The following is a 26,273-nucleotide window of genomic DNA, read 5'->3' on the forward strand; positions in this document are numbered from 1 at the left end:
TCTTTGTTTGGGTTGTGGGAAGAAGACTCCTGTACATTGCACAACGATTAGCTGGCCTGTAGTCACTAGGTATCAGCTGTGACAACCAAAAATGTCTGCGAACGTTGTCAGATGGATACCTCCTCAGAGTCGCTCTCTGGCACCTCACCTGTCACCTCTCTGGACCACCGTATTTGCTGCTGTCACCCTCCCTGGGATGCAGTGTCTGTGACGGCAGGACGCTGTGTGCATTGCTCATGACTGCATCTCCAGCACAGCAGACAATAAAGTAGTGACTGAATATATGAATTTCCATCGGAGGAGACTCTCACACAGGAACAGAGCAGTACTAACTAAATGTTAATTCAACTGAAATACAATTTCTGTCTCAGGAGCTTCTAACCCATGTTTCTTCTGGACAACGTCCAACTTACTTGGGCACTTAAAAAAAGTCAATTACATGTGACAATATTGCCTAGACTCCCTTTCAGATAAAGAACAAATCCCAGAAAACAACACATAAATCTGAGATGACTTCAGCAGGAGGTGGGAGATGAATTTCTGTATTATCATCTGTTTAAGCATTTTAACAAAAAGTGAAGCTCTTTCTGAGGTACACTGTACTGTGTCACTAGCATCCCAAGGCAAGAATGCAGTGCCAGTACCATTTGAAAACTGGGAATAAAAACTGGGACCAATACAACAGCCAACATGACTGAACACTTCCTCTATGCCAGGACTGGGCTAAGTGCTGGACAAGAATGATCTCTGTGCGGGTAGAAATGATATTTTCTCATTTTACAGGTGAAAAAGTTGAGGGACAGAGATATTAAGTAACTTCTCCAGGTACACAGCGAATGAGTGGTAGGGGTGGGACTCTAATTCACGCTGTCTGCACTAAGGGCACATGCTTTGGATCATGATACTATATGTCCCGCCTCCCACATTCCCTGCCCAAGAAGATACCTCACCTTCTGAGACGCCAGCAGGTCCTCTTTGGATATGAGCAATGTTTTTGTCCCCTGTACCTAGACTGGCCATTAGCCCCTCCTCTCTTATAGCCCCAATCTCGAATGCCCCAGGGAAGGTGAGCCACATCTCAAAATCAAGATACACAAAGCGTAAATATACTGAGGAGTCTTTTGTTTTTGATTTTTGTTTTTTGGCCTAATGAACAGTGGTAATAACAATAACAACAAAACTTTACCTTAATGAAGACTTTAACTAGATTTTATTTGATGTTTACATTTATGTTCCATCCTAGTAAATTAAAAAGTGTTTTTTAAATTTAGATAGAAATTTTGAAAAGATGAAGCTGTAAATTTCATAACAAAAATGAGTTCGTGCTCTGTATTAACAGAAATGTTCTAGCTAAACTTTACATCTATTCTTTTTTTTCCCTCATTGTCCTTTTCAAGAGACTAAAATATAATATTGTCCTACAATAGAGAAGACAAAAATAAACAGATGGATTTTCCTCATGGCTTTTTCATTCAGAGAATCACTCACAAGTGAATGGATAAAGAACCACAGGATACAGCTTGTCCTAAAGGATTGGTGACTGATTGAAGGGAACTGTCCCCTCCTTCAGTCAATTACTCAGCCCGCCAACTTACATCAAGAGTTCTGAACTAAAAGCAGGAAAGTCAGCTCTCTATATATCAATGTCACCACAAATCACTTGGAACCTCCATTACTATACACAGCATTTACCTCCTGAACTCGAAGGGGATTACATGCATGTCAGTGTTGCAAGCAGTTTTAACCCTCCACCTCCTCCAAGCCTAGCACTTTGGATATTAAAGGAAATGGGGAGTGTAGCTCCTTATTAAATGGTTCTTTTCATTTCCACTCAATGTGCTCTGATTCCTTTTATTTTTCCCCAAAAACAAATCAACGGGACTGGAAGGATAGGTAGACATAGCTATAATTTAAAAATAATTTTGGGGGGAGGGGTGGTGCTGGATGGAGGGGAGCAAGGGGGAAAAGATTGGAACTACTGTAACAATATAATCAATCAAATATACTTAAAATAATAATAATAATTTTTAAAAGAAAGGAGGAAGGAGCAAAGTAAGGAAGGAAAATTCCTTCCCCTACCACCCCATCCCATGATACCAAGAGAACAAAAAACTGATTATATTAGCTCAAAAGAACCTCTACTGTAGAAACATAACCAGGAAACGACTATTGACTTAAGTGCCCCATAACGAAGACAGAAAATAAATAATTTCTCAGACCAAAGTTGATGATCTTCAGGAATCTTTTCGCTAAAATCTGTCTCCTTCAGAAATTGCTCAGAGATCAAGTATCCAGAAAATACAAACCAGGTAAGAAAGGAAATGAGCTTCCAAAAATCTACATACACACTTAAAACTTTCTGCAGCGGCGTCACTTCACTCAACGTTAACCATCGAAGGTCATTTCCTGGTCTGGTCAAGAAATGGCCCACGAGACAGGAGAACGGACAGCAGGCCAATGCCCACTCTTCTGGTGCCTTAACTTAGACACACACTAGTGAAGGGAAATCTCACACGACTTCTCTTCTGCCTTCTTCCCCCCACCCCTGCTTGCTCTGTTCGTGATCTATCATTCGTGATTAAGGAGCGTTGGAGGCACATAATCAAAGCCATCTTACTGACTTGGGTCAATTAAGTTACAACCTAAGAAACATACTTCACGGTTTTCCTAAAGGCATTTAATAAGCTCATAAGCAAGGTCAAGTTAAATACCGATTGCCAGCAAGGATTACTCCGCCTGCACGATTTCTCCCCGTAAAAAAAGGGTAACTTTTTAAAATGATTTGCCATGTGGGTAAACGATGAACAATGAGTAAACTTAGGGGTACAGAGTACACAGAAGCACTCTGGGAGGGTAGATACATTACAGGTATTTCATGTAATCACACACTTATGTGGTCCCCCTTAACACGTGTACGAATTCCAACTTTGTTCACTTTCTCAGCCTACATCAACCTCCAAAAATACATCTGTCCCTGCCTTGGTCTTCAGGTCACAAGGGTCTGGTTAATTTGGCAAAGAAAATGGGTTACAATTCTATATTATTCCTTTCAACCACACCCTCCAGACGAATGCTATTCCATAGAACTTTCTGCAGTCATGACAATGTTCTCTATCTGCACTGTCCAAACTTGATCATCGGTAGCCACAGTAGCTACTGAGCACTTGAAATGTAACTAGTGTGACTGAGGAACTGAATTTTTTTTCATCTTAATTAATTTTCATTGAAATAGTCACATGGGGCTAATGACTATCCTACTAGAAAGAGCAGTCTGGGTCTATCCCAGGGATGGAAGGAAAACACTGAGCTCAGATTCTACATTCGACCCTGGGAAGTGGTCCTGATTCTGCCTCGTAATCCAAGACACTCTTCTAAACCCTCCAGCCAGTCAAGGTCAATGTTTACAAAAGGTGGTTTCTCTCCTTACCCTCCCCCAGGACCAAGCTATTTGTGGTTCATCTCTCCTCACTGGTTTTGGAATCAACCAGGAGCTGTTCCCTGTTTTAGGTTCCTATCCATTTTACCTGCCCTCTTCTTTCCAAAACTTTCTAATGGTTCTGTTTTTCCTACTCCCCCTTCCTTCCTTCTTAATTCTATTGATTTCCTGCCCATCATAACATCAACATCCGCTGACTTTGTTTACATAAAAATCCCTTTTATGACAACCGGGTCAACTGTAAGTACACATTAACATGCTGCCCCGGGGATGGATTCTTCAAGGCAAAAATTATCACTCATTTATAGATACAAAAATCTATATGGTGCAAGTGGATTAAATAGATAGGATAATTAATATAACCATTATAATGAAGATATTTAAGCCCTGGCTGGTGTGGCTCAATGGATTAAGCGCCAGCCTGTGAACAAACCAAGGGGTCATGGATTCAATTCCCCATCAGGGCACACACCTGGGTTGCAGGCCAGGTCCCCAGTAGGGGGTGTACAAGAGGCAACCACACACTGACATTTCTCTCCCTCCTTCTCCCTCCCTTCCCCCTATCTAAAAAAAATTAATAAAATCTTTCTTTTTAAAAAGAATATTTAAGGAGATCGTTTCAAGACTAATAGCTATTTTAGTCAAACTCTCTAAAACTCTCACCAACCCAGAAAAGGCACATTCATTCGCAAACTCCCCAGTGAGCCTCCTGTCAGAGGTATTCACTGGCACTCTGCAGGCCAAGCATGTCCAGAATGAGTCTGAGGTCAGAACTTTGTCTACAAAGGAAATGAGAAGGAAATTGTAGGAGATAAAACGCAGCTTTAGGTTCTGGCGGCCGGCCAGCTTTGTTCATTTCAATCTAATAGTTTAAGAGGTAGGGAAGGAAGAGAAGCGAAGAGAGGCAGCTGTTCCGTTTATTATCGCACTGGCTGCGCACAACGTGCCTCTGGTCCCCCCCCTTCCTCATTCCCTCTGGTGCTGTAGACATCCAAGCGATTTACCTGCCCTCCGAGTCCCACGACCGAGTTAAAAGAGATGACTCAAAAGAGTAAGAAGGAATGAAAAGCACTCTTCCCAGAAAGTGTAAGAAAAGGGAACTCAAACGTGTTTTACTGTATTTAAAAAAATGCAGTTTTAATAGTAAACAGGACTCTCAGACGTCTTCTGAGCAGTGCAAAAACCCACACTAGGACATGGCCCCCTCCAAGGGAGCATTGCAGATGGGGAAAGCAGCCCCCGCCGTTTCCCTGGCGGGCACAGAGCAAGGAGCGCGCCCCAGCGCCAGGTCAGAAAATGCAGAAAGCCTGCCTCCCAGGCCACCACTCACACCCCTTGGCCACGGCGTCTCCCTTGGGGCAGCTCATTTATCAACCACAAATAATTTCTCTATTACTTTCCTAAACAAGAGCGGCGCATCTCAGAGCAGCAGACAAGGCTCTGTCCATTTTAAGCAAAAGAATACGCACAATACGGCAAGTGTTATATAATCAACGGACCGCAGACCAGCAACGGCAAAATAATCGGGAGCGCATTCTTTCCCACCATTCTCAGTGATGTAATTGTATATACCCCTGGCTCAGGTTCATGGCATTACTAACCCAGCTTGAATGCTGCCCAGTCTGTCCAAATCCTGACAGTTCGGGAAACTGCATCCTTAGCATGGCATTAGGACAGACAGTCATGGATCCCACCCTATGCCAACCAGTTTATAAACACAATGTCCTTAGCCCACACCGAAGAGCTACCCCCGCAAGCCACCGGTGCAATGCAAGAGTCAGAACCCGGCACGATTTAACTCGGTCACGGTCAAGCCAAAGCTCAGTCATCTGCAAAACGGAACTAAGTCCACATTTTTCCGATTTAGCTACCATATCATAGGTGGATTATTTCAAGCACAGGCACCAGTTACTGAAGTATCACAAATACCTGGGAAGCATACGAATGCTTTTTAGAGTAACAAAAACAGACACGGAAATCAGAACCTGTTCGTCATTGCAATTTAGAAGACATTTTCATTCAGGACCATCTGCATCTTTATATACTTTACAAAGGATTTAAAATATAAGACTAATGCAGAGTTCTTTCGTAACAGATACGCTTTTCCTGTAAAGGGCAAGATAGTATTTTAGGCTTTGGGGGACACCACAGTCCCGGTTACAAATAACTGCCATTGTGGCATAAAAGCAGGCACAGAAAACACATAAATGAATGGGCATGGCTGTGTCCCAATAAAACTTTATTTACAAAAATAGACAGTGGACCAGATTTAACTCACAGGCCACCATTTGCCAACTCTCACTGTGGAGAACGATTGCTTTTCTTCCCTTCTCTACATTACCGTCAGTTCACATCAACTCATCATTAAGGAAATGATACGGTCAGTGGTAAACCATGAAGATTTAAGAGAACACAGCTCTAAAGAACATCATCACGGTACGGGTCGCCTTTTGCTGAACTAACCAGCGCGCAGAGAAGGTCGACGGCCTCCAGCACGAGCTCCTGGTGCCCGATCCGGGTGATGCCCAGCTCCTCCAGATCCTGGTGGGCGATCCGCAGCAGCTGTTCCCCGTTTATCTTCTCCTGCTCAAACTTATGGACGTACTGCTGTAGAGAGTCGTCTAGCCCTGTCACGAAAGCAAGAGGGGCCATTAGTGTCATTTTGTTCCTTTACTCTAAGAAATCACCAATCATGCTCCGCTATCTGATGGTCTGTATAACTTGTGTCTCACCTGGTGGACACCTTTCAAGTGTGCCCTCATCTTCCCATCTCAGATTTGAAATGTGCAGCTTAAACTGAGTGGAGCCAGTTAAGTTTTATGGTCATTACCTTTCCCTTCCTGCTCAATTAAAAGAGCAAACACTAAACCACGGTGACTTGAAGGACCCATTATCTGTATAGACACATTTGACTATTTGCTAAGCAATTCTTCCTATGGGACTCCATCCCTCTCCCAGCCGGGGTGATCCCAGCAGGCCTGCCAATCAAGATGCTTTGCCAAAATATTTCATCAACCAACCAGCTTTAAGTTCTGGGATTACCATGGGACTCAAGCAGAACCAAGTAAAATCTTCCTTGATACTTAATATATGGACACTGAAAACAGAGGCTCTTTCTTCATGAAGACACAACCTTGGGGATGTTGGCATTTTTCTGATCAGTTCTCTGGAAATAAATCCATGTGAAGAAGAGAAAAAAAAATGCCCCAATAATATCCTACATGCCTGCTGCCCGTTGCCACTGAAAAACTTCTGATGAATACAGAATCCAAAGAAGAAAGTACCAGCAGTGGTACCAGAGGGAGGCAACGTGAAATGGGTTAGCTTATGGGAATTTTCCAGGCCAAATACTACTGACCACAGGGTTGTAGCCTAATGTTCTTATGTAATGATTAAAATAGGTTAGCCAAATAGAACTTGGGAATCTTTATTCCTGGACAGGAAATTCTGGTCAGCTTGTTTCATTGGTTTTGCTGAAATAACAGTTTATCTGAGTTAGTTGAACTATTGAAGTCTAATAACAAAGGCCATCTAGTATTTTAAATGACTAGATTTATATAAACTCCATCCCAACACAAAGCATAAAAACTCAATCTAACTAGAACAATGTATGTGCAAGGCGTACTGCTGGCCCTTCCCCGCCTCAGACACGCGCGCGCACACACACACACACACACACACACAGGTTTCATTTATGCCTCACAAATGCTCTGCTTTGTCAGTACTTTCTGGACTAGGAAAAGGAGACAAAAGTCTAGCAGTGACTTCTGGCAATACCACGTTCGTGGATCTTAAAATCCAATGTGCTAGGCTAAATGACCTCTCTGTCTCACAAACCTTCCCCATTTGCCTTCTGATAAGATATAGGAAGAGGAACAATTTCCTGATAACCATTTGTGCTATTAAATATGGAAAGAAGAAGTAAGAAATGATTAATTTTATGGTAACCAAGTGAGTTGGAACCGATCTCTCTTCCCTGAAATGACACCTGTCCAGCAGAAGAGCTCCATCACATAGCAAGCAAGGTTGGGGACACTGAATTAACACTTGCTTTACTTTGAGAGTATTAAACCACAAGTAGCCTCCTTGACACATGAGTTGAGTAGGCAGTGGAGGCCTTAGAAGTCAGCAGGTATTTATGGCGATGCCCACCTGGGCTGCAGGGGGCTGGGTCTCAGCACCTGAGGCCACCGAGGGCACCTGCAGGGGGGCAGTACCCACCTGCAGCAGGCAGCAGTGACAGCGGACGAGAGCCAAGGTGAGCCTCCTAACCACTCTCTGCCCACTACATAGCTGGCTAATTAGGGTTCGGGGTGCTACCTAACCTGCTCACAGTAACGGAGCTTGTAAGATGCCAAGAAAAGGATTTTTATAGCCTTTTTCTTCAGCTTCATACAGAAGAAAAGAGAGCAAATTCAAATCAAGGTCTATTTGACACAATCCCTATTCTGTTGCGTTCTATCCAGCAAACGCAGGATTGTAAAAACACCTCTCCATCTATCTTCCTTGATAAGAAGCAAGAACCATGAACTATTAGAGGAACTCAGAAGGTACTTCAGATCTCATCGAGTCTAAAAAATTGAGAAAGTATGGATAAAAGACTAATCAGTGTGAAATTTACCCCAAATCACTTAGCCAGTCTTAAGCCAGATCACAACCAATATCCTACACTCTACTCTCCTTCGGGATGTTCTCTTCTCTTGCCTCTTGTTATAGCCAAATTGTGTCTTCCCAAGACCCATGTGTTGAAGCCCTAACCCCTAGTAGCTCAGAATATGACTATTTGGAGGTAGCATCTTTAAAGGGGAGATTTAGTTGAAAAGAAGTCATGTGGATGGACCTGAACCCAGTATGCCTGGTACCCTATGAGAAGAAGAGATACACGAAGAGTGAAGACCCTGTGAAGACGCAGGGAGAAGACAGCCATCTGCAAGCCAGGGAGAGAGGCCTTGGAAGAAGCCAACCCTGCCAGCACCTTGGTCTCACACTTCCAGCCTCCAGAAAATCAATTTCTGTTGTTTCACCCATCCAGTCTGTGGGGCTTTTCTATAGCAGCCCTAGCAAACCAGCATAAACCTAATGACATTTGACTTCCTATTCATCCACACATGATAAACTCTTTCCTAAATGAAATAAATGAGGCCCAATGACCAATGGAATTGAAATTCATGTTCACTGTGCCACACAAGTTCAATGCTCCAAATACAAGCATAAAAATGGAAAGACTTGTACTGGTTTTCATACGCAGAATAAATCAGTCCATTAAAATTAAAGTGAAGTTCACTAAACTTCATCCCTGAAGAGTACACTAAGTAGAAATAAACTAACTATGGAAAGTTTCACTGAAGAAACGGGATTTCAGAAGTATCTTTAGAGCGTTAAGAAACTATTTTAGACACAAAGAAGGCTGAGATAAGAGGTGTGGAGAGGATTCCAGACAGCACGAAGGGTGCAAACGATCAGAGATCGAGAACTGAAGAACAGAGAACATTTCCCCGTAAAAGGAAGCCAGAATCTCCTTGAGGATTCTGAGGGAATGTAAACGAGCTAGCCTCAGCTAATCAAAAGACCCCCAAGATGTAGACTTACCAAGCAGAAACATCCCATTGCTACCAGCCTAAAAACAGAATCCAGAATGGCATTAAAACGTTCCCCTTAAGAGACACATATATGACTATGCTAGGTTTTAAATAGTATCGCCTCCAGTTTTATTATTCCAATAGTTATAGCCTAGTGTTCATTTATCCTATTGTTTAAAGTACAATCAAACACTTATAAATAGCTAAATCAAACTATTATGTGGTCCCACACAAAGGCGGGAAACTAAATCCCCAATTTCAAGTTAACCAGTTTTTGCATTTGAAACAAACCATACACTTCTAGCTATTTGTCAAATGTCCCCATTTGCTAGTTCTCTGCATTCTGTAAGGGGAACTTACAGCAAGTCTGGCAGGACTGAAACGCATCATTAAATAAAGTGAAGTTAAACACAATTCCATTTACGCAAATCAAGTTAAACAGATAACTCAATGTGAAAAGAACCATGAAGAATAAGCAGAGCTCCCACAGAGGGGGAGCCAGGATGAGAGAGGGCCCAGACTGCCTCCACTCTCACTAAATCTGGCTGCAAATAACCCTCAATGTCCAAAGAAATCCCAAGGGCAAAAAGGGGAAAAAATGTTTTATGATTTAAAAAAATACGTTTTGATGATTTATATCAGAAAATGCAGGGGAGCAGCTAAGAGCCTGACCACCAACCCCCATTCCACTACTTGGTAACAGGGTCCTGGAGCAAGTCATACAGCTGCCTCATTTGTAAAACAGGGATAATAATTCTACCTACCACACAGATCTGCAGTGAAAATTAAATGTCAATATTTATAAAAAGCTTAGAACATGATGAAGTGCATAATACTCTCTATATTTTGGGGAAATAAAAAAACGTAATTTATTCAAGTCCTCAATTTTCTAAGTGTTCAGAATTAGTCGTTAGAGAGACTTGGAAACCCCCAGATGCTTAGGGAGCCCCCTCTGGAACAGAGTAAATTGGAGAAATAAAATCTGAACAACCCATGGTATTATCTTTCCCGGAAAGTATTCCTAAATTTGGGAAATTGCCAAAATCATGGACTCCACCTGAAAGATTTATATCAGAACATTAGCACCACGAAAGTACAGGCTTCTTTTTGACGATTGCTCATCATGGCTGGTGCCCCATAATATTTGTGAAATAAACAAATGAATGCATGAAAAAAGTTGAAGAACTTCACCTAAAGGCCCTCAAGGCCCACTAAAGCTTTCTTAGCACAGTTTCAATGTTACTCCCTTGGCTAAGCCCAGCTGCCTTCCCACCACACGTGGGATGAAAACGCACATCCAGCCAAGCTGTCCGGTCTGTCTGGCTCCTGCCCGCCTCTCTAACCTCATCTCGAGCCAGCCTCCCCCAGCTATTGTGCTGGACACTGGTTCTCTCTGGTGTCTTGAGACCCCATGCTCCTTTCCACCCCAAGGCCTGTCTGCATGGTGTTCCTTCTGCCTAGACATCGTGAGGGAGGAGTATGAGCCCTGGGAGCCTGAGGCTCTGGTTTCTTTCTAGCTGTGACCTCAAGCAGATCACCTGCTTGCCAGAGTGTGAAACGCAGCGGCTGGAAAGTTAATCCTGTGTCCCGCCAGTGCTCCTGTCTATGCTTCTGTCATCTTCGGGCACTGCCTTCTTCCTCCCATCTTCACATTAATAAGACAGCACTGTCCCCAAAGCCCTGTTAACAGAATGATCGAGGGCTCAAATATCAAAGCCAGGGCAGGTAGTTGGCATGTGAAAAGTAGGGCTTCTGAGGTTATACATGATAAGATCATATAGGCCCAGAATTAGAGCAGAATGTTAAAGATTATACCCTTCTTTGTGTCCCCTACTTAATAAAGTACGGGTTGTGAGCGGGCTCGGCTGGGGCTGACTCACGATGAAAAAAAACTTCTACATGGGGAAACATTCCCACTGACACAGAGTACGACATGTTAATGTCCACGAAGGAAGCCAGAAGTCTGAAGGCGTCCCCTCCAGGGTATCATCACAGTAGGGAAGCAGCTGCAGGCGGAAAACTGCGAAGAGGTCTGCATTTGTTGGAAAAACAGAGACGCTTGGTCTCAGACCTGCAAAATCGATGGCTTCAAACAACTTCTAAACTCTTAAATGTGAAATACAATAGGATCGGTATAGTTCACCAAATACTACGGATCAGAACAAAGCAAGTCTTCTGCGACATAAAATTAAGAGTGAACTAGAATTGGGGAAAATAAATATCTAACATTACAGATAGAATAGCAGCAAATGGTTAAGTGCCCCTTACTACAACGGCAGACACTTTTCTCAAACTGAATCCTTAATCCTGCTAATGTCCCCACAAACAGGGAACATAAGTGTCTCACATCGGAGACGAACAGCTAAGGCACAGAGAGGGGAGGTGACTTGCCCAAGGCCACACAGGACCAGGGCTTACGCCCAGGGTGCCTGGCACCAGGGTCTCTGCTTTTCACCTCCAGATACTGCCTCTCCATCCTCTAATGCAGAGGTCACAGATGTCGCCTTAACTGACCTAAGGAAGGGACAGTTTTATGTAACAGGAAATTACACAAGTCATTAAGCCGACTTAGGTTCCTACCTACGATTGCCGTCAGAAATTTGAATGGCCATGTAAACATAAACTGTCCTCTCACCTAGACGGGTAAATTGAGGAAATTAAGAAACCGGGGACACCAACTCCTACATGGGGAGTATATTACCAACAACCAGTCTGCAGGATTTGGTGTTCCACGTTCTTACTAATTCTCTAAAATACGGGTGAGATGGATTCTATTTCCCGCACCCCCCCCCCCACCTCCAAGAAATCCGGATAGAATTGTTCTGTAGCCCTTTCACTTTTGAATGTGGCTCTGGAAACTGGTCCTTTAGACCAGTGGTCACCGCAGAGGGTAATGAGCCACCCATAAATGTGGCTGCCGTGAAAGAATTAAGTATCTTAAGTATCTGTGGAATTCACAAAAATCTCTACCTGTAGTTCCCAGCTCTTTTCCAAAAACTTGAATTGAGAAAAAGACAAGTTTTCTGTATGCCATCAGCATCCCAGAAAAAAGACAAATGCAGAGAGAAACAATGCTACAATTTATATATATGAGAAGTAGCTGTCACTGCAGGTCCACGCCCACCTGTATATCCTGAGGCCACAGAAAACAAAAAGAAACAAGAAAAAACAAACCCTGCCTGTGGTTGGCTCCCAAAATAGAGAATAGTCCAGTTCACTCAGCTCATGCACTGACTTGCATCTCACCACAAACCAAAACAGAAGAAGCACCTGCCCCGCAGGAGCACGCAGAAGCAAGGATGCTGCAAAACTGGGAAGTACTGTGAAACCGGGGCCCACTCTCCATAGTCGGGCGTTCTGCCTCTTCCCTAAGAGGATGAACTGAGAATTCCCGGAAAGAACACTTGTGTTGGGGAAAGGAGAAAGGGTGAGTGAGGAAAGACGTATTCAGCTCTTCTCCTCCACTTGTATTGTTTTTTCGTTACAGAGGGTTACAAAATGAGGGAGTGCCGCTCTATGAAAAAGAGTTAACCAAAGCGAGAACAGGGCAGGACTGCAGACGCAGGTACAGGACAGCGAGGAGGGCGTGAAGCTTTGGGAGGAGTAAATGCAGATGAGATGTATATTCGGCTTCCAATGAATGAGCCCAAAGAGCCTGGACAGTCATTACGAAGACTAGTCCTTAAGTGAGAAACAGGCACTGAAACCTTTCCCACGGGACCTCCTACCCCACCCTCACTGAACACGAGCGCCACCAACCTAAAACTCAAGGATATTTGACTCGAATCAGCTCCATCCTTTCATTTGCCTGTTTTTTGCTTTGGAGAGGCATAGCCATACCAACAAAATAAAGCTTTCTGCTTGGGAGTTCTAAAAAAAATGACATTTTCCCCAAAACAAAGTTCATTCCACCTGAGCCAACTTTGATATATTGACTTAGCATCAAGTAGACACTGCCTTACAGCGCCCGTGGGAAGAGGGGGCTTACAAATGCCTTCACAGATTCCCAAGAAAAATATGGTCCACAGGTGGTCCCGAGAAGGGCCAACAACAGAGGATGCCATTTTCCCCTTATGGTCATCAGAACATCTAGTTAGTCATCTAAGCAAAAACCACAGGGCATATTCCTAGGAGTTAATTTTGCATGAGGCTTATGCCTAGTAGAAAAATCATACATCTAGAATGATATTTTTCTATTTTTATAATATATTTATTATTTATACTATACCTAAGATACGTGTGTGTGTGTAGATACATCCATATATGTATCTTTTTGCCAAAAAAGTAGAAAATGACATGTATATGCCAAAGACTAGAACAATGGTTTAAATTCAAGTCTCAGAATTTGATCCTACAAGGAACTCAGGAAATGCTGAGGTTATGCACTATACTAAATGTTCATCTCCCTAGAAAAGGCTTCAACCAGCTCTTTTCCTGGCTTACTTTCTTAGGTACTTCTAGTTCTAGTCTCAACTCAATGTCGCCTCTCAGAGAGGCACTCCTTGACCATCCAATCTCAAAAAGTCCATCTATGTGTCAGCTGATGGTTGTCATTGTCACCTCAATGCCAACAGAGATCCCCAATTTGGGCTGTGGTGAAGAAGGAAACTTGATTCAAGGCAAACAGCTCAACTGTGATACAGCATGGCTGTGGAACAGCAAAGCCAGGAGGCAGCTCTAGGGCAGGCGACAGCTCTGCTCTGCTCCGCTCAGACCTGGTCCACCCTGCTCTGCTCGGTTCTGCTTTGCTCTGTTCCAACAAGACATCTTCCATGTTTCAGCTCCAGCTGGGGAAATGCGTCTTCAGTCTTCAGTGGAAAGGAAAAGTATGCTCTCTAAGGCCCAGAATAGATGGCTTATATAGAAAGGTTTCCAACCCTGGTCCCTGGCTGGTCTGTTCTCACGTAGATGAGGACTCCAAATCCTCACCATTTGATTGGTCCATAAAGTACTGTCCTGATTGGTCCAAATGCAGCCATTCTGATTGGTTGATAAAGATGTTAATGGGAATAGGGCTGCACAGCTCTGATTGGACAGGGAAAGTTTCAGTTCTATTGATTGAAATGCAATTCCAGAAGCAACCTTATAAGGACTAGCTCAGCCAGGGACACAGTGCAGGCAGGCAGTTTGGTGCCGGAGGCAAGGAGTTCAGTGCAAGCAGCAGGCCCTTTAGTGCAGACTTCTCCCTGAAGCGCAGCGTCTATGAGACGTCCCTATTCAGAAACAGCTGCTAGGCTCTGTTCTTGCATCTGTGCCCAGTGAGCCACCAGGAGCCCTTCTTGGTACTATCTTCCTTCCAATATGTATCAAAATCACTTCTGTCATACCACTTTTTATATTCTTCTTAAAACAGTACTATTTGAAATCACTATGCTTCTTAGGCTAAAGGCCTATGTTTGTCTCCTTCCTCTAAACTGTACCGTAAGAGTTAGGGTCCTTGTCTATCTTACTTCCTACCTTTCTGCAGCTCGTGAACATCCTCTTGCCAATAGTAGACCCTCAGAAAGGAATTATTGAATCAATTAAAAGAAGTGGATCCACATACTCCAAAACAACCAGAGGGCATGAAGAAAGAAAGAAAATACCGTGGACATGTATTTATATACATGTCAGACAATCTGACTTAAAATCCAGCTTGACTTCTTAATCTCCTATGCATCTAAGACAGTTACTTACTTTTAGACCTCACTTTCCTTAGCTTCAAACTAAGAGCGCTTTGTAAATTATGAAGTACTCCAATATTTTTATTAATGACACCTTGACTCAATATTTATAAGTGGCATCAAATGAAAAGGTAAATTAGAATACAAATCAGTGAGATAATCTGGCAAGAGTAAACTTTCTCATGTTCAACCTCAGTTTGCAACTCTGACCTTGGCCACCTACCACTCAAGTGTGTGACAATTTGTTTATAAATTATTCTAGAAAGTATAGTATTAAAGACCCAAGTTCAAGTCCCCACTCTACCATTCAACTCTTCTATTCTATACAAACTATATATAATTACCCACATATCTTAAGAGTACTACTGTGTAGATAAAAACAAAACATTATGATTTGCACAGCAGGGTAGAGCCCATCTACGTCAGTCTCTGTTAGAATTCTGGCTCCAAAGGCCACATGGGCTCCATCGGGGGAACACAATCCTAATAACTGAGGGTAATGGCAGTTGTCCCATTCTATTGGCAGTGGTGACAACATAAAGGCTTCTGTGATCAGTCACATATTTTTATGCTGCCTGATTTTTTATTAAAAGACATCAGTCACAGACTTCCGGCCAAGATGGAGGCTTAGACGGACACGCTAGGTCTCCCTCTACAACTAGAGAGGAATACAACTACTTCAAAACAAAGGATAACTAGAAATTCCAGAAAATAAAACTACACGGAAGTCCAACATATGAAGCTATAAACCAGCGGTGCCATTTGGGCAGGTAAGAGTTAAAGAGGGCAGCGCTGTTTGCGGTCGCACCTGGGACAGCGGCGGGGCGGCGAGGAATCCCGGCTGCAGTCAAGCCCCTGGCAGTGCGCGACCCCAGCGCTGGGGAAAGCAGCCACCGCATCGCCTTGAACAGTGAGGCCCAGGGGGGCGGGAGGACGGATCCCGGTCTCCTAGCTGAATAACTGTGTGAATCCATCTTGGACCCCCGCCCCCAAAGAAAGCACCACAGGGCTGCGAAATAGGTCGCAGACAGGCAGGCGCCAGTCGCTGAATTGTGACGCGTACACAGGCACTGCCCCCTACAGCCGGCCCAAGAAAACAAAACGCATCTGTCAAAATGAGGCAGACAACTATAGAAATCCCGGTGGCACAACTCACCAGGCAGCAGATAGAGAACCTGACAGATGAACAGATAAGAAACCTGTCAGAGGCTCAGTTCTGGGCCATTGTTATCAGGTGGCTTACAGAATTCACAAAAGAGCAGGAAAAAGATAAGAAAGAAGCGAAAAACATTCATAACGAAAGGAACAAAACCACATACGAGACAGATGGTGAGGAAAAAAAATCCAGAGTTCATTTCAACAAACTGGAATATGGAGAAGGAACAAGCAGTCAACCAATGCAGAGAGAGGAAATGAGAAGCAACAATGAGAGGATCAGAAACCTCTGGGACAGCTATAAAAGGCCCAACATAAGAATCATTGGTTTGCCAGAGAGCGAGGAAGATGAACTAGAACTTGAAAAATTGAGTGAAAATATAATAAAGGAGAACTTCCCAGACTTGGGGAAGGGAATAGACTTGCAGGTCCAGGAAGCAAGGAGAGTTCCCAAGAGACTGGACCCAGGGAGAACCACTCCAAGACACATTATAATCAAAATGTCAAAAATTAAAGATAAAGAGAGAATCTTAAAAGCAGCAAGAGAGAAGAAAAGAATTATGTACAAAGGGGTCCCAATTAGACTATCAGCTGACTTCTCAAGAGAGACCCTACAGGCAAGAAGGGACTGGCAAGAAATATTCAAAGTAATGAAAATCCAAAACCTACAACCACGAATACTCTATCCAGCGAAATTGTCATTCAGAATAGAAGGACAGAGAAAGTGTTTCCAGGACAAAATAAAACTGAAAGAGTTCATTAGATCCAAACCACTGTTATATGAGATGTTAAAGGGACTGGTTTAAAAAACAGAAGCTAGGGAGATGAAACAAAGGCAAACTAAACAGGCAACGAGAGTGGAAAAGGAACTGTGGGTACGGGAAGCATATTGGGGGGAGGTCAACAGGAGGGGGAGTGGGGAGAGGGAGGGAGATGATATAGGAATTGGGGATCATGGTAGGAGGGAATGGAATAGACGGAGAGAGGTTGGGAGGAACTGTATGCACAACTAATGGACATAATCTAAAAGGGGGGGACAACTGGAGGGAGGGGGGCCACCGGGTGGAGGGGAGCAGAGGGAAGGGAAATTGGCACAAATGTAATATTTTAATCAATAAAACACATTAAATCTAAAAAAATAAAAAATAAAAGACATCAGTCACATACCATAAAATTCACCCTTTTAGAGTATACAAGTCAGCATTTTTTTGTATATTCACAAAGTTGTGTGACCCCTATCTAATTTGAGAACATATCCATCCTCCCAAAAAGAAACCCCATGCCCACCAGCAGTTACTCTTCATTTCCCCTGCCACCCAGCCCCTGCAATCACTAATCTACTTCCTGTCTCAATAAATTTGCCTATTCTGAACATTTTGTATAAACAGACTCACACAGTATGTGGCCTCTGTGTCTGGCTTATTTCACTTAGCACAACGTGTTCAAGGTTTATCCAAGTTGTAGCAAGTATCAGTACTCCATTCCTTTTTATAGATAATATCCCATGGTACAGCTATACCATAATTTTTAATCCATTCATCAGCAGAAAGACACTTGGGCTGTTTCTACTTATTGACTATTATAAATAATGATGCTATGAGCATTCATTGGACAGATTTTTATGTGAACATATGTTTTCCATTCTCTCGAGTATATACCTAGGCGTAGAATTATTGAGTCACATGGTAACTCTATGTTTAACTTTTTGACAAATTGCCAAACTATTTCCCAAGGGGACTGCACCATTTTTCATTCTTCCTAGCAATGTATGAGGGTTCCAATTTCTTCATATCTGCACCAACACTTGTTATTATCCATTTCTTTAAATTAGAGCCACACTAGTGGCTATGAAGTAATATTTTATTGTGTTATCAGATTTTAACAGCCAAATTTTAAATAGGCCCTCGGAAATAGAAACCAAATGCCAGACAGCAGAAGAAAAATCCAGATGACACCAAAGCAGTAATTCCCAAACTTCAGTCATTTAAGAACCAACTTTTTGATTTTGCCAAATATGAGTGTCATTTCTACTATTATGTCCTCAACTTTTTAAAATCAATTCATTTCAAACATCATTGTTAGGCTTTAAATCCCTTCTATGAATTAGTTATCACTTGCCATGAACATAAAGTATCACAAACATAAATATAATTTTTTAAAAAGCAAAGTTAGCTGGATATAGTTGTCTCCCAGGGCCTGCTTCTTCATGTTAAAAGGGAAATTGCTAGTGACAGGTGTGGAAGAAATGCCAGATACAGTGTCTTCCCTTGACCTAGTCAGATAATCTAAAATCATCTCTGGAACCATCAGAGGCTCCTCACTTCGGAACACTGCTGTAACATTTTAAGAAATACCTTTCCTGAAAAAGACGGTCATGAAATGAGTTCTGTGGTGATAATTATACCAGGGGCTTTTACAGGACAATGCCCTAAACAGCTGTCATACTGGGGTAGCCCGTTATACTTTCTTTGTGTTCAGATTTCCAATAAGTCTGACCATGCTATAGCTGCAAGCACCTGGCTCTTCAAGTTTCAACAAAAACAACTTCAGAGCAAATATACATAATACAGATTAAAATAAAAAGCACCTGCCTTTGGGTAGGCAAGCCCAGACAATGGGACCTGTAATGGGACAAAGGGCCTGGATGGGCTTGACTGACAGCCCGGGCCGAGCGTAATAAAAATAAAATGTGTGATTGTGATCGAATACTTACGGCCTCCCTCACCCAACCCAACACACATACTATTTATACACAAGTTAGATAAAAACCAGTCAGAGACAGCATATTAGGGCATCTCCAGATTTGAAGACTAATTATCATCTATCATCATTCAAGCTTAATAAAGCACTAAATAGCACCTTACATGAAAGAAAAAAAGCGAGTATTAAATTTGAAGGTAGTCCATTGACTCTTTGGTTGGACGTACCTACTCAGCCCTCCGCTCAGACGTCCCTTCCAACAGAAATACCTCCTTGGCTCTCAACACTAAATCCCGCTTATTGTGGATCATGGCACTTCCGCTCTCTCTTTATAACACATCTCGCTTTATAATTTAATATTTGCATGGCTGGTGTCTGTCTCTCCAACATAACAAGCTCCATGAAAACCAGAAGCAGGTTGGTTTCATCAGTCATCATACCCTCAATGTCTAGGACAGTTCCTGGCACAGAGTAGGTATTCAGGAATTATTTGTTGACTGAATGAATTTGAAGGACGTCAAAATTGTGTTATTCAGTGAAAGGGTTGGCCACGTCTAGAAAGACCATCAAGAATAGATTTCCAAAGGCAGAAGGACACTGGGCAGGCGCTCTTCAACTTCATGAATTTCCTGCTAACAGACCACCATCCAGTCCATCCCACACAACAGAAGCCTCCCTTTCCTCTGTGTGATTTCCAGACAACTAACTTAGCTTCTTGAGTCTACTGATGAGCTGTTATGGAGTTTCTGCTGGTCAGTGGAGGAGGAGTGGGTGACAAAGGAGGGAAAAAGCCAAAAAAAACCACAGTGTGCTGAGTGCTTAGAATGAGTCACATATTCCTTATTCAATCCACAAAACCTTTTGTTATCTCCACGATACAACTGAGACTTTGTAAAATGTAGTGACTAGCTCGAAGTCACACAGCTAATAAGAGGTCCAACAGGAACGAGCACTTAGTTCTTTGTAAGAGGAATAAGTTACACAAGGGACAGAGAACATACAAGTTGGGACAGGCTTAAAAGAACAGACAAAAGTTACCTGAAAGAAGTGGGGTGGGGAGGGGAGCATTATAATACAACTACTTGTAAAAGCTGACGTTTATTGACCACTTCCCATGTTCTAAGCACAGGACAAAAGCCTCTGACACACTTCATGTCAACTCTACGAGGCAGGCATTACTATTATTCCCATTTTAAAGAGTGGCTTCGGAGACACCGCTGGACCAGGGTCAGGTCCCCGGTAAGTGTCTGGCGTCTGGACCCTGGTAGAACAGCACTTAGCCCTTCCTCTGCCTTCCCACCCTGACGTGGGGAGAGAGGGGCACAGTCTCAGGGGAGAAAGGAGGAAATTCTGCAGTGCGTGCATGTGGGAAGTGCCTGCTATTCATCAACACGACGCATGCAGCGTGGTGAGCAGAGATGAATGACGTAGCCCCCGCTCTCTAGGAGTTTATGTGATTGAAAGACAAGGAAGACAGAGCTGGTCTTAGGAACGGAGAGTCTAGAGCCACGTCTTCTGCATTCAAACTGATTACTTACGCAATCCTGGGCAATCATTTAATTCCCCCATGCCTCAGCTTTCTCCACTACAAAATGGTAAGAATAATAGTATCTTATGGGGCTGTTATACAGAAAAATGGGCCAACATAAATAAAGGCCTTACTTAACACATACCTGGCACACAATAAGCACAAATAAAACGTTCCTTATTATTATGCTCAGAACTAATGAAAAACAAGGTTAGATGGAACGGGTATAGCCAAATCAAAGGACTATGGAAAGAGAGGGAATTGCAGTAGTAACTGAAGAATATGCTGGATGGACAGAGGCTGACTAACGTCAGATTCCCTCAGACAAGCTTCTGAGCAATTCCCTTGAGAAGTGATGTGAGCCCAGTGCAGACAGGGACCAGGGCATCGCAAGAGAAAGAAATGGACAGGATCAGGTGACAGACTAGAAATGTCACATGAAAGGCAAAAATTAATCAAAGATGACGCTAAGAGTTTGAACTGTGTTAATTGTAAGAATTCAAAGTCTAATCAGACTCAAAATGGCAACATCAAAGGGTGAACAGATCTGAAAAGGGAGAGCCGTGTAGGAAAATGAGGTAATGCGTTTCCTCCTGCACCTGCCGAGCCGACTGTGAGTCAGTAAGTGGGCACTGCCTGTGGGCACCAGGAGGCTCCAGACAGGGGCCCTGAGTAGGAGCTGGTCCAAGAAAATTACCATTTACTGAGCATACTCTAGGTTTCTATAGTACATCGTCAAATGCAAGTCTCGTTTATTTTTCTAGAGTCAACAGATCAGTCTTATTATCTCCCTGCCTTTTGTGAGAGAGTTGATGTTAGAGGGACTAAGAAAATTGCTGAAGATGACACCCCTTCGAAGTGGTAGAACTGGTCTTGAGATCCAAGTTCATCCAACCCCAGAACCCATTGTCTTCCCACCAGGAGGCTCAGAGGGAGAAGCTGGGAGGATGAACAGAACAAACCAGAGTTACAACACATACCTGGCCCTTTTCCACCTCCCCCATCCCGGGCATCATGCCCTTCTTGGCCAGCCCTCCCTCGCCTTCTGTAATACAGCAATTGTACTCATTAGTCGCGGTCCAACACTAATCCTCCCCACTCCCTGAACCACCCCATCCCCACATGGAAGTGATCCCCTGTCCCAACCCTCGCAGGCTCCGCTGTCCACCCCACTTGCCTGGCGTGAACAAACAAGCTTCAGCTTAGCTACGCTAACCTGGACACCACATGCAACACCTCTGACAACCACGACTGACCCTACCGCTGCCTCTTCCTTGGGCCTCTTCCCCTCGGCCCCATCTGAGTTATCATGGAAGCTGCCTCCTCAGTTAAAAGAGGAGGATGGCCCTTGTTCAGCCATGGGAATATCTAAGGTTGTGTCACTCACTGCGCTCTCAGACAAATTCCAAGGACCACAGTTGATTACCATCCAAACCAGAATTTGAATTTCTAGGAAGAAGTCGTTTCCCTGCGTTGCTCCCCATGCCTTACATATGGTAGATGCCCAATAAATAGCCATTGTTGTCAAAGATGATGAAAAACAAACCTTTGTACAGTAACCCCTCCAGCGACCTCACTTCACACAACTTAGAACCAAAAAGTAAGCCAAGAGCCCTCTAGGCAAACAGTATAAGAGGCCTGGGGACTGTTTTTACACTCTGCAAACCCAGTAACATTGCCAATTATAATATTATAAATAACATAATAATTCTTTTTCAAACAGGGATGGTTCAATATTTGAAAGAACTGAAAAACAGGAGTTCTCTTTATTTGAAACATTAAGCCTATGTGATAAAGCACCATTCACCGGATTTCTCATAGAGAGCCTCACCCAAAGCCTATTTACTCTCATTTTAGAAAGCAATTAAGTCATTTTGTTTCCCAGCCTTCAAAGAGACAAGTTAAGTGAACTTAAAAATGCACACAGAGGTATTCTGGTAGATATATCTGCCACCTAAAAACTGTGGGCACCTTTGAAAAGATGGCGCTCTGCAGTCGCTCACCAAGACAGTCACAAGTGTCAATACATTCCCCTTCCAGTAACGCCACACTTCAATAGTCACGGAAGTCAAGGAATGTGGAATGCACTCTGTTTATGAACACCAGAAAGTAAATAAGTTGCTTTAGAAATACTTCTGGCCAAAATAAATGAAAAATAAAGAATATTCAGGTCTTCAGAGTGATAAAAGTTCAGTGCTCAGGAAAATTTATGTATAGGGAAGAGTTCATTCCTTCATCAAGCCCAAAAAACAGGATGATACATGACACCAATTATCTCAAAAAACTGCAGAATATTCACTTTCTTATCTTTTAATTTTGCAGACAACCTAACTGCGAGTCACAAATAGGTATGAGATCGGCTATCTTGAAGTCTATTAAAACCTATTTTTACACAAAGAACTTATTTGATATCAAAGCATTCGATGCATTTCAAAGAAAGGTAATTAACTGAGATTTCCCAAATCATTCTATCATTGAACTATCAATCAATGAAGAAAACGATCACAACCACGTGCCACTTAACAGGGATCTGTTCTGAGAAGTGCATCGTTCGGCAGTTCACTCTCGTGTGAACACCACAGAGTGCACTTCCACCCGCCTAGATGTGGGGCCCACTCCACACCTAGGCCGCATGGGATAGCCTGTCACTCCTAGGCTGCACGCCTGTACAGCATGTCACTGTACAAAACGACACGATACTGCATCAGGCACAAGAAAACGTGCTCGTTCAAGAGGTGCAGTAAACACGAGACACAGGAGGCTGCTGCTGTCACATGCTGTTTTGCAAACTTTATTTTATAAAAGTATAAAGAGTATACTCGAAAATAACGGTGAGACATATAGTAAATACACAGACCAGAAACACAGTCATTTGTTACCACTGTCAATTAAATAATCAAACTGACTATTCTGCCAGTTATAGGGCTGGCGGCCGCAGTGGCATCACCCCAAACCCGTGAGTGACACATTGTGCCGCAACGTTACACCGGCGCCAGTGTCACTAGACCACGGGAAATCTTCAGCTCCATTATAATCTTATGAGACCCTCATAGTACCTGCAGCCCGTTGTTGACCGAAACATCATTACATGGCAAGTGACTGTAACACGTGACATCATGACCTCTGTTGGAATGCTTGGGTCGCTATTGCGCTCTGTAAGGTAGGAAAAATAATGCGCAGAGCTTCTCTACAATTTTTAGTACAGTTTTAAAACATGTCCAGGAGAACGAGACTGATAGTCGCTATGGATAATGAATGAGGTCAACAGAACTTGGGCCCATCCAAGGCTGCCTGACACGCTCCCTTCCCTGGCCCTCCACGTGTACCAAGGAGCTCCCTTTTGAAAGACTTGTCATCCGCTCTAAGTGCCATTCATCCTACCCCATTCAAACACCCAAATATACTCATGTGACCCACCCCCACCCCTAATTTAGTCCCTGCAACTGGCTCCCCAGCCCTCAGAGGCTGAAGTTCAAACTCAACAGCACTCAACACCAGGCATTTGGAAGTGCTGGGGCTACAGTCACACTTGAAGAAAGTCCGTGCTCTAAGGGGACTTCCATCTTAGTGACAGGACACAGGCCAGAAGCACACTCACCTCTAACAGGTCCATTGCTAAATGCCAGGAAGCACATTAAAGCAGGGAGAGGAGATCAAAAATGATACTAATCAGAGCGGGCCCCTTGAGTGAGGGCCGCGACGTCCTGAAGGCACTAACTAGCCTGACCATACGGCGCGCAAAGGCCTCCCAGAGCTGGCCCTAGGCTTCCTGGCCAAGCTCCTCACCTGCCTTTCTCTGCCTTTCACCCCGCGGCCCCAGCCTCTCTGACCTGGGATTGGTTCTCCTGACAACACACCTTGCTGCGTCCCACTTTCATGCCTTTGCACTGCCTCCCACGCTCCTATCTGATCTGGCAAAACTGCCCACCCTGCCCCCAAGCCCCCAATCCTCCTTACACTCCTCCTCCTCAAGGAGGCCTTCTCGGGACCCCCAGCCACACCACCTCCCACACCAGCAAGGCTCATCAAGTGCCCTCCCTGCTTCCTGGACTGTGTATTTTTTATTCATGGTTCTGACTTCTTAATAAAATGGCGCTCCTTAAAGGTCAGAGTTTGACCCTTATTCCCGGGTCCCCAGCACCCGGGCTTCTAGACAACAATACCGTTAGGGACTCAGTTAATGAATGAATGAGATGCACGTCCTCATTGTACGCCACCTTTGAGATCTGCCCATGAAGAAAGCATAAACCCATGAATGCCCTTTTATTTAAACTCTTTGCAAAACCAACCTTTTCTTTTTCTCCTGAAAGCTGCATGTTTTAAAAGTCCTTTTGAGTTTCTCCCCTATAAAATTATCTTGACACCAGGCCATGTGTCATGGCCCATGAAGCAGCTATAACTCTGCAGTTGGAAAAACATTATGCTGTGAAGGAAGAAACTCTATCTGCCAAGACACTAAAAGGGTTGCTCAAGATATAATGAGAATGTAGAGCTGGACGCAATGAAAGCAGCTTATGCTGTCTTTTACAGCCTGGAATCATTTTCACAAAACGTTCTTTTCTAGGAGAATAAATGGTTTAAGAGGGGGGAGGAGCATACACTCTTCTTTGGCTTTTTTTTTTTTTCCTACAGCTAAGCTCTGGACCCTTAAAAACTCAGCTTACACCTTTCCCCGTCCTCATGGGACCCAAGCAGAAGAGCAGCTGAAAGAGAAGAAAAAAAATTAAAATTAAAAGCAGAGACCAGGACCCAAGACATATGGTGCTTGATAAAGTCCAAGTCGGGGTAAGAAATTCTTCCTTCAGTGGTGAGTCCTGCACCGTTGTCTTAGTTTGCCTTTTGTCTCCCACGCTGGGCAGCTCAGCGTTTGAGAAGGGAGAGCCTCCTGCTGCCATGTAAGGATGCTGGCCTCAGAGGCACGTTTTAGTGGCAGCGACGTCAGCGAGACCTCAGGACGACAAGCCTGGGCCACGCTGCCCGCTGCCCGCCGCCCCCCCACCCACACCTGAGCTAGAGCTCTGGAACTGAAGACCCTTAAAAAATAACAAAGGAAAATTTCAGCTGCTCCATCCCGACTCCAGCACAAAAGAAAGAGGGGCGGGAAATCGTTTCCATATTTCACATAAACACACGTCTGACTGCAGCAGCGAGGAATGCATGAGTCAAACAAGGGCTGACAATGATGACCGCACAAATCGAGCCCCTGCTAAAAATTAATGCAAGAGTGTGCGCCGCAGAACTCCATCGATGGACTCCCTTCCGGGGAAGTGTTGCTGCTCATGTGTTTCAAAATGGCATTTTAAAAAATAACGTGTCCTTTCCCGTGGGATGCTTTTTTTTTTTTTTTTTTTTTTTTTTGGTTCAAGAGGAAGCACCTGGAAGAGACTTTGAAATGTAAACCTTGTGCCAAAGTAATTCGAGACGTTGTACTCATAACTTACTGTAACTGTATATCGTCGGTGCCCCCAGACTCCTTCTCACTGTGGTTAAGTTTAGTTCTGCCCTTGGACCCGTTTGGCTTCATGGAGTGTGGTGATCACCGTGGGGGAGGAGCGGGGGCAAGGAAATCCCCCTTGGCTGCCACTCCAGAAGGCTAATTTGGGGGGAAGTAAACTTTCTCTTTGTGGACTGTCAGACCCAGAAAGGTATCCCTGGTGAACAGTGTGGAGAACCCAGCACCTGAACATCTGGGGCTAGGGCCATCTCACTATGCAATGACAAAATAAAAATAAAGAAAGAATTCACAAGTACCTTTTCCTGAGCCCTTCTGAATTCCACCGCACAAGCTGGGCACTCATTCCTAGTGTCTCCTAACAGCCAGATGGTGAATTATTAGCCCCATTTTGCAGACGGCGCTCGGAAAGGCTAAGTGTTCCGGGTCATACCACCAGCAGGCACTGGAGTGAGGGTTTTTCACTCGGCCCCAGCTGGCTCTGCCTTCTCTCCACTTCAGGTGAAGCTCCTGTCCTGGAGTGTGACTTCCCCAGGAAAGTAAAGCCTCCGAATATGTGTAGGGGGGAGTGTGGGGGAGGGTCCCATAAGCAGCGTGATTTGGGGAAAGAGCTATGGGGAGGATCGCGTGAGCAGGACGGATATGGTGGGACAGTTATCTCCTTGACTTGCGCTCTGTGTGACCAAGGTGGCTGGTGCTGAACAGGTGAATGAATGCAGAATGCACAATAAGTCTATATCTTAAGAGCCCATATTAACCA

General features: G+C 43.9%; 1 protein-coding gene across 1 annotated transcript in view; it reads right to left on the minus strand.

Moving 5' to 3' along the window:
- Positions 1-26,273, minus strand: part of CNKSR3 (CNKSR family member 3) — an 80,025-nt gene that overhangs the window by 31,549 nt on the left and 22,203 nt on the right. Inside the window, exon 2 of the mRNA XM_090280000.1 lies at positions 5,900-6,063. Coding sequence (XP_090136126.1) covers positions 5,900-6,063 — 164 coding nt within the window. The remainder of the gene's footprint in view (positions 1-5,899; positions 6,064-26,273) is intronic.

Source organism: Furipterus horrens, unplaced genomic scaffold, assembly GCF_987537825.1.
Source record: "Furipterus horrens unplaced genomic scaffold, mFurHor1.1.pri manual_scaffold_6, whole genome shotgun sequence".
Taxonomy (NCBI): Eukaryota; Metazoa; Chordata; class Mammalia; order Chiroptera; family Furipteridae; genus Furipterus; species Furipterus horrens.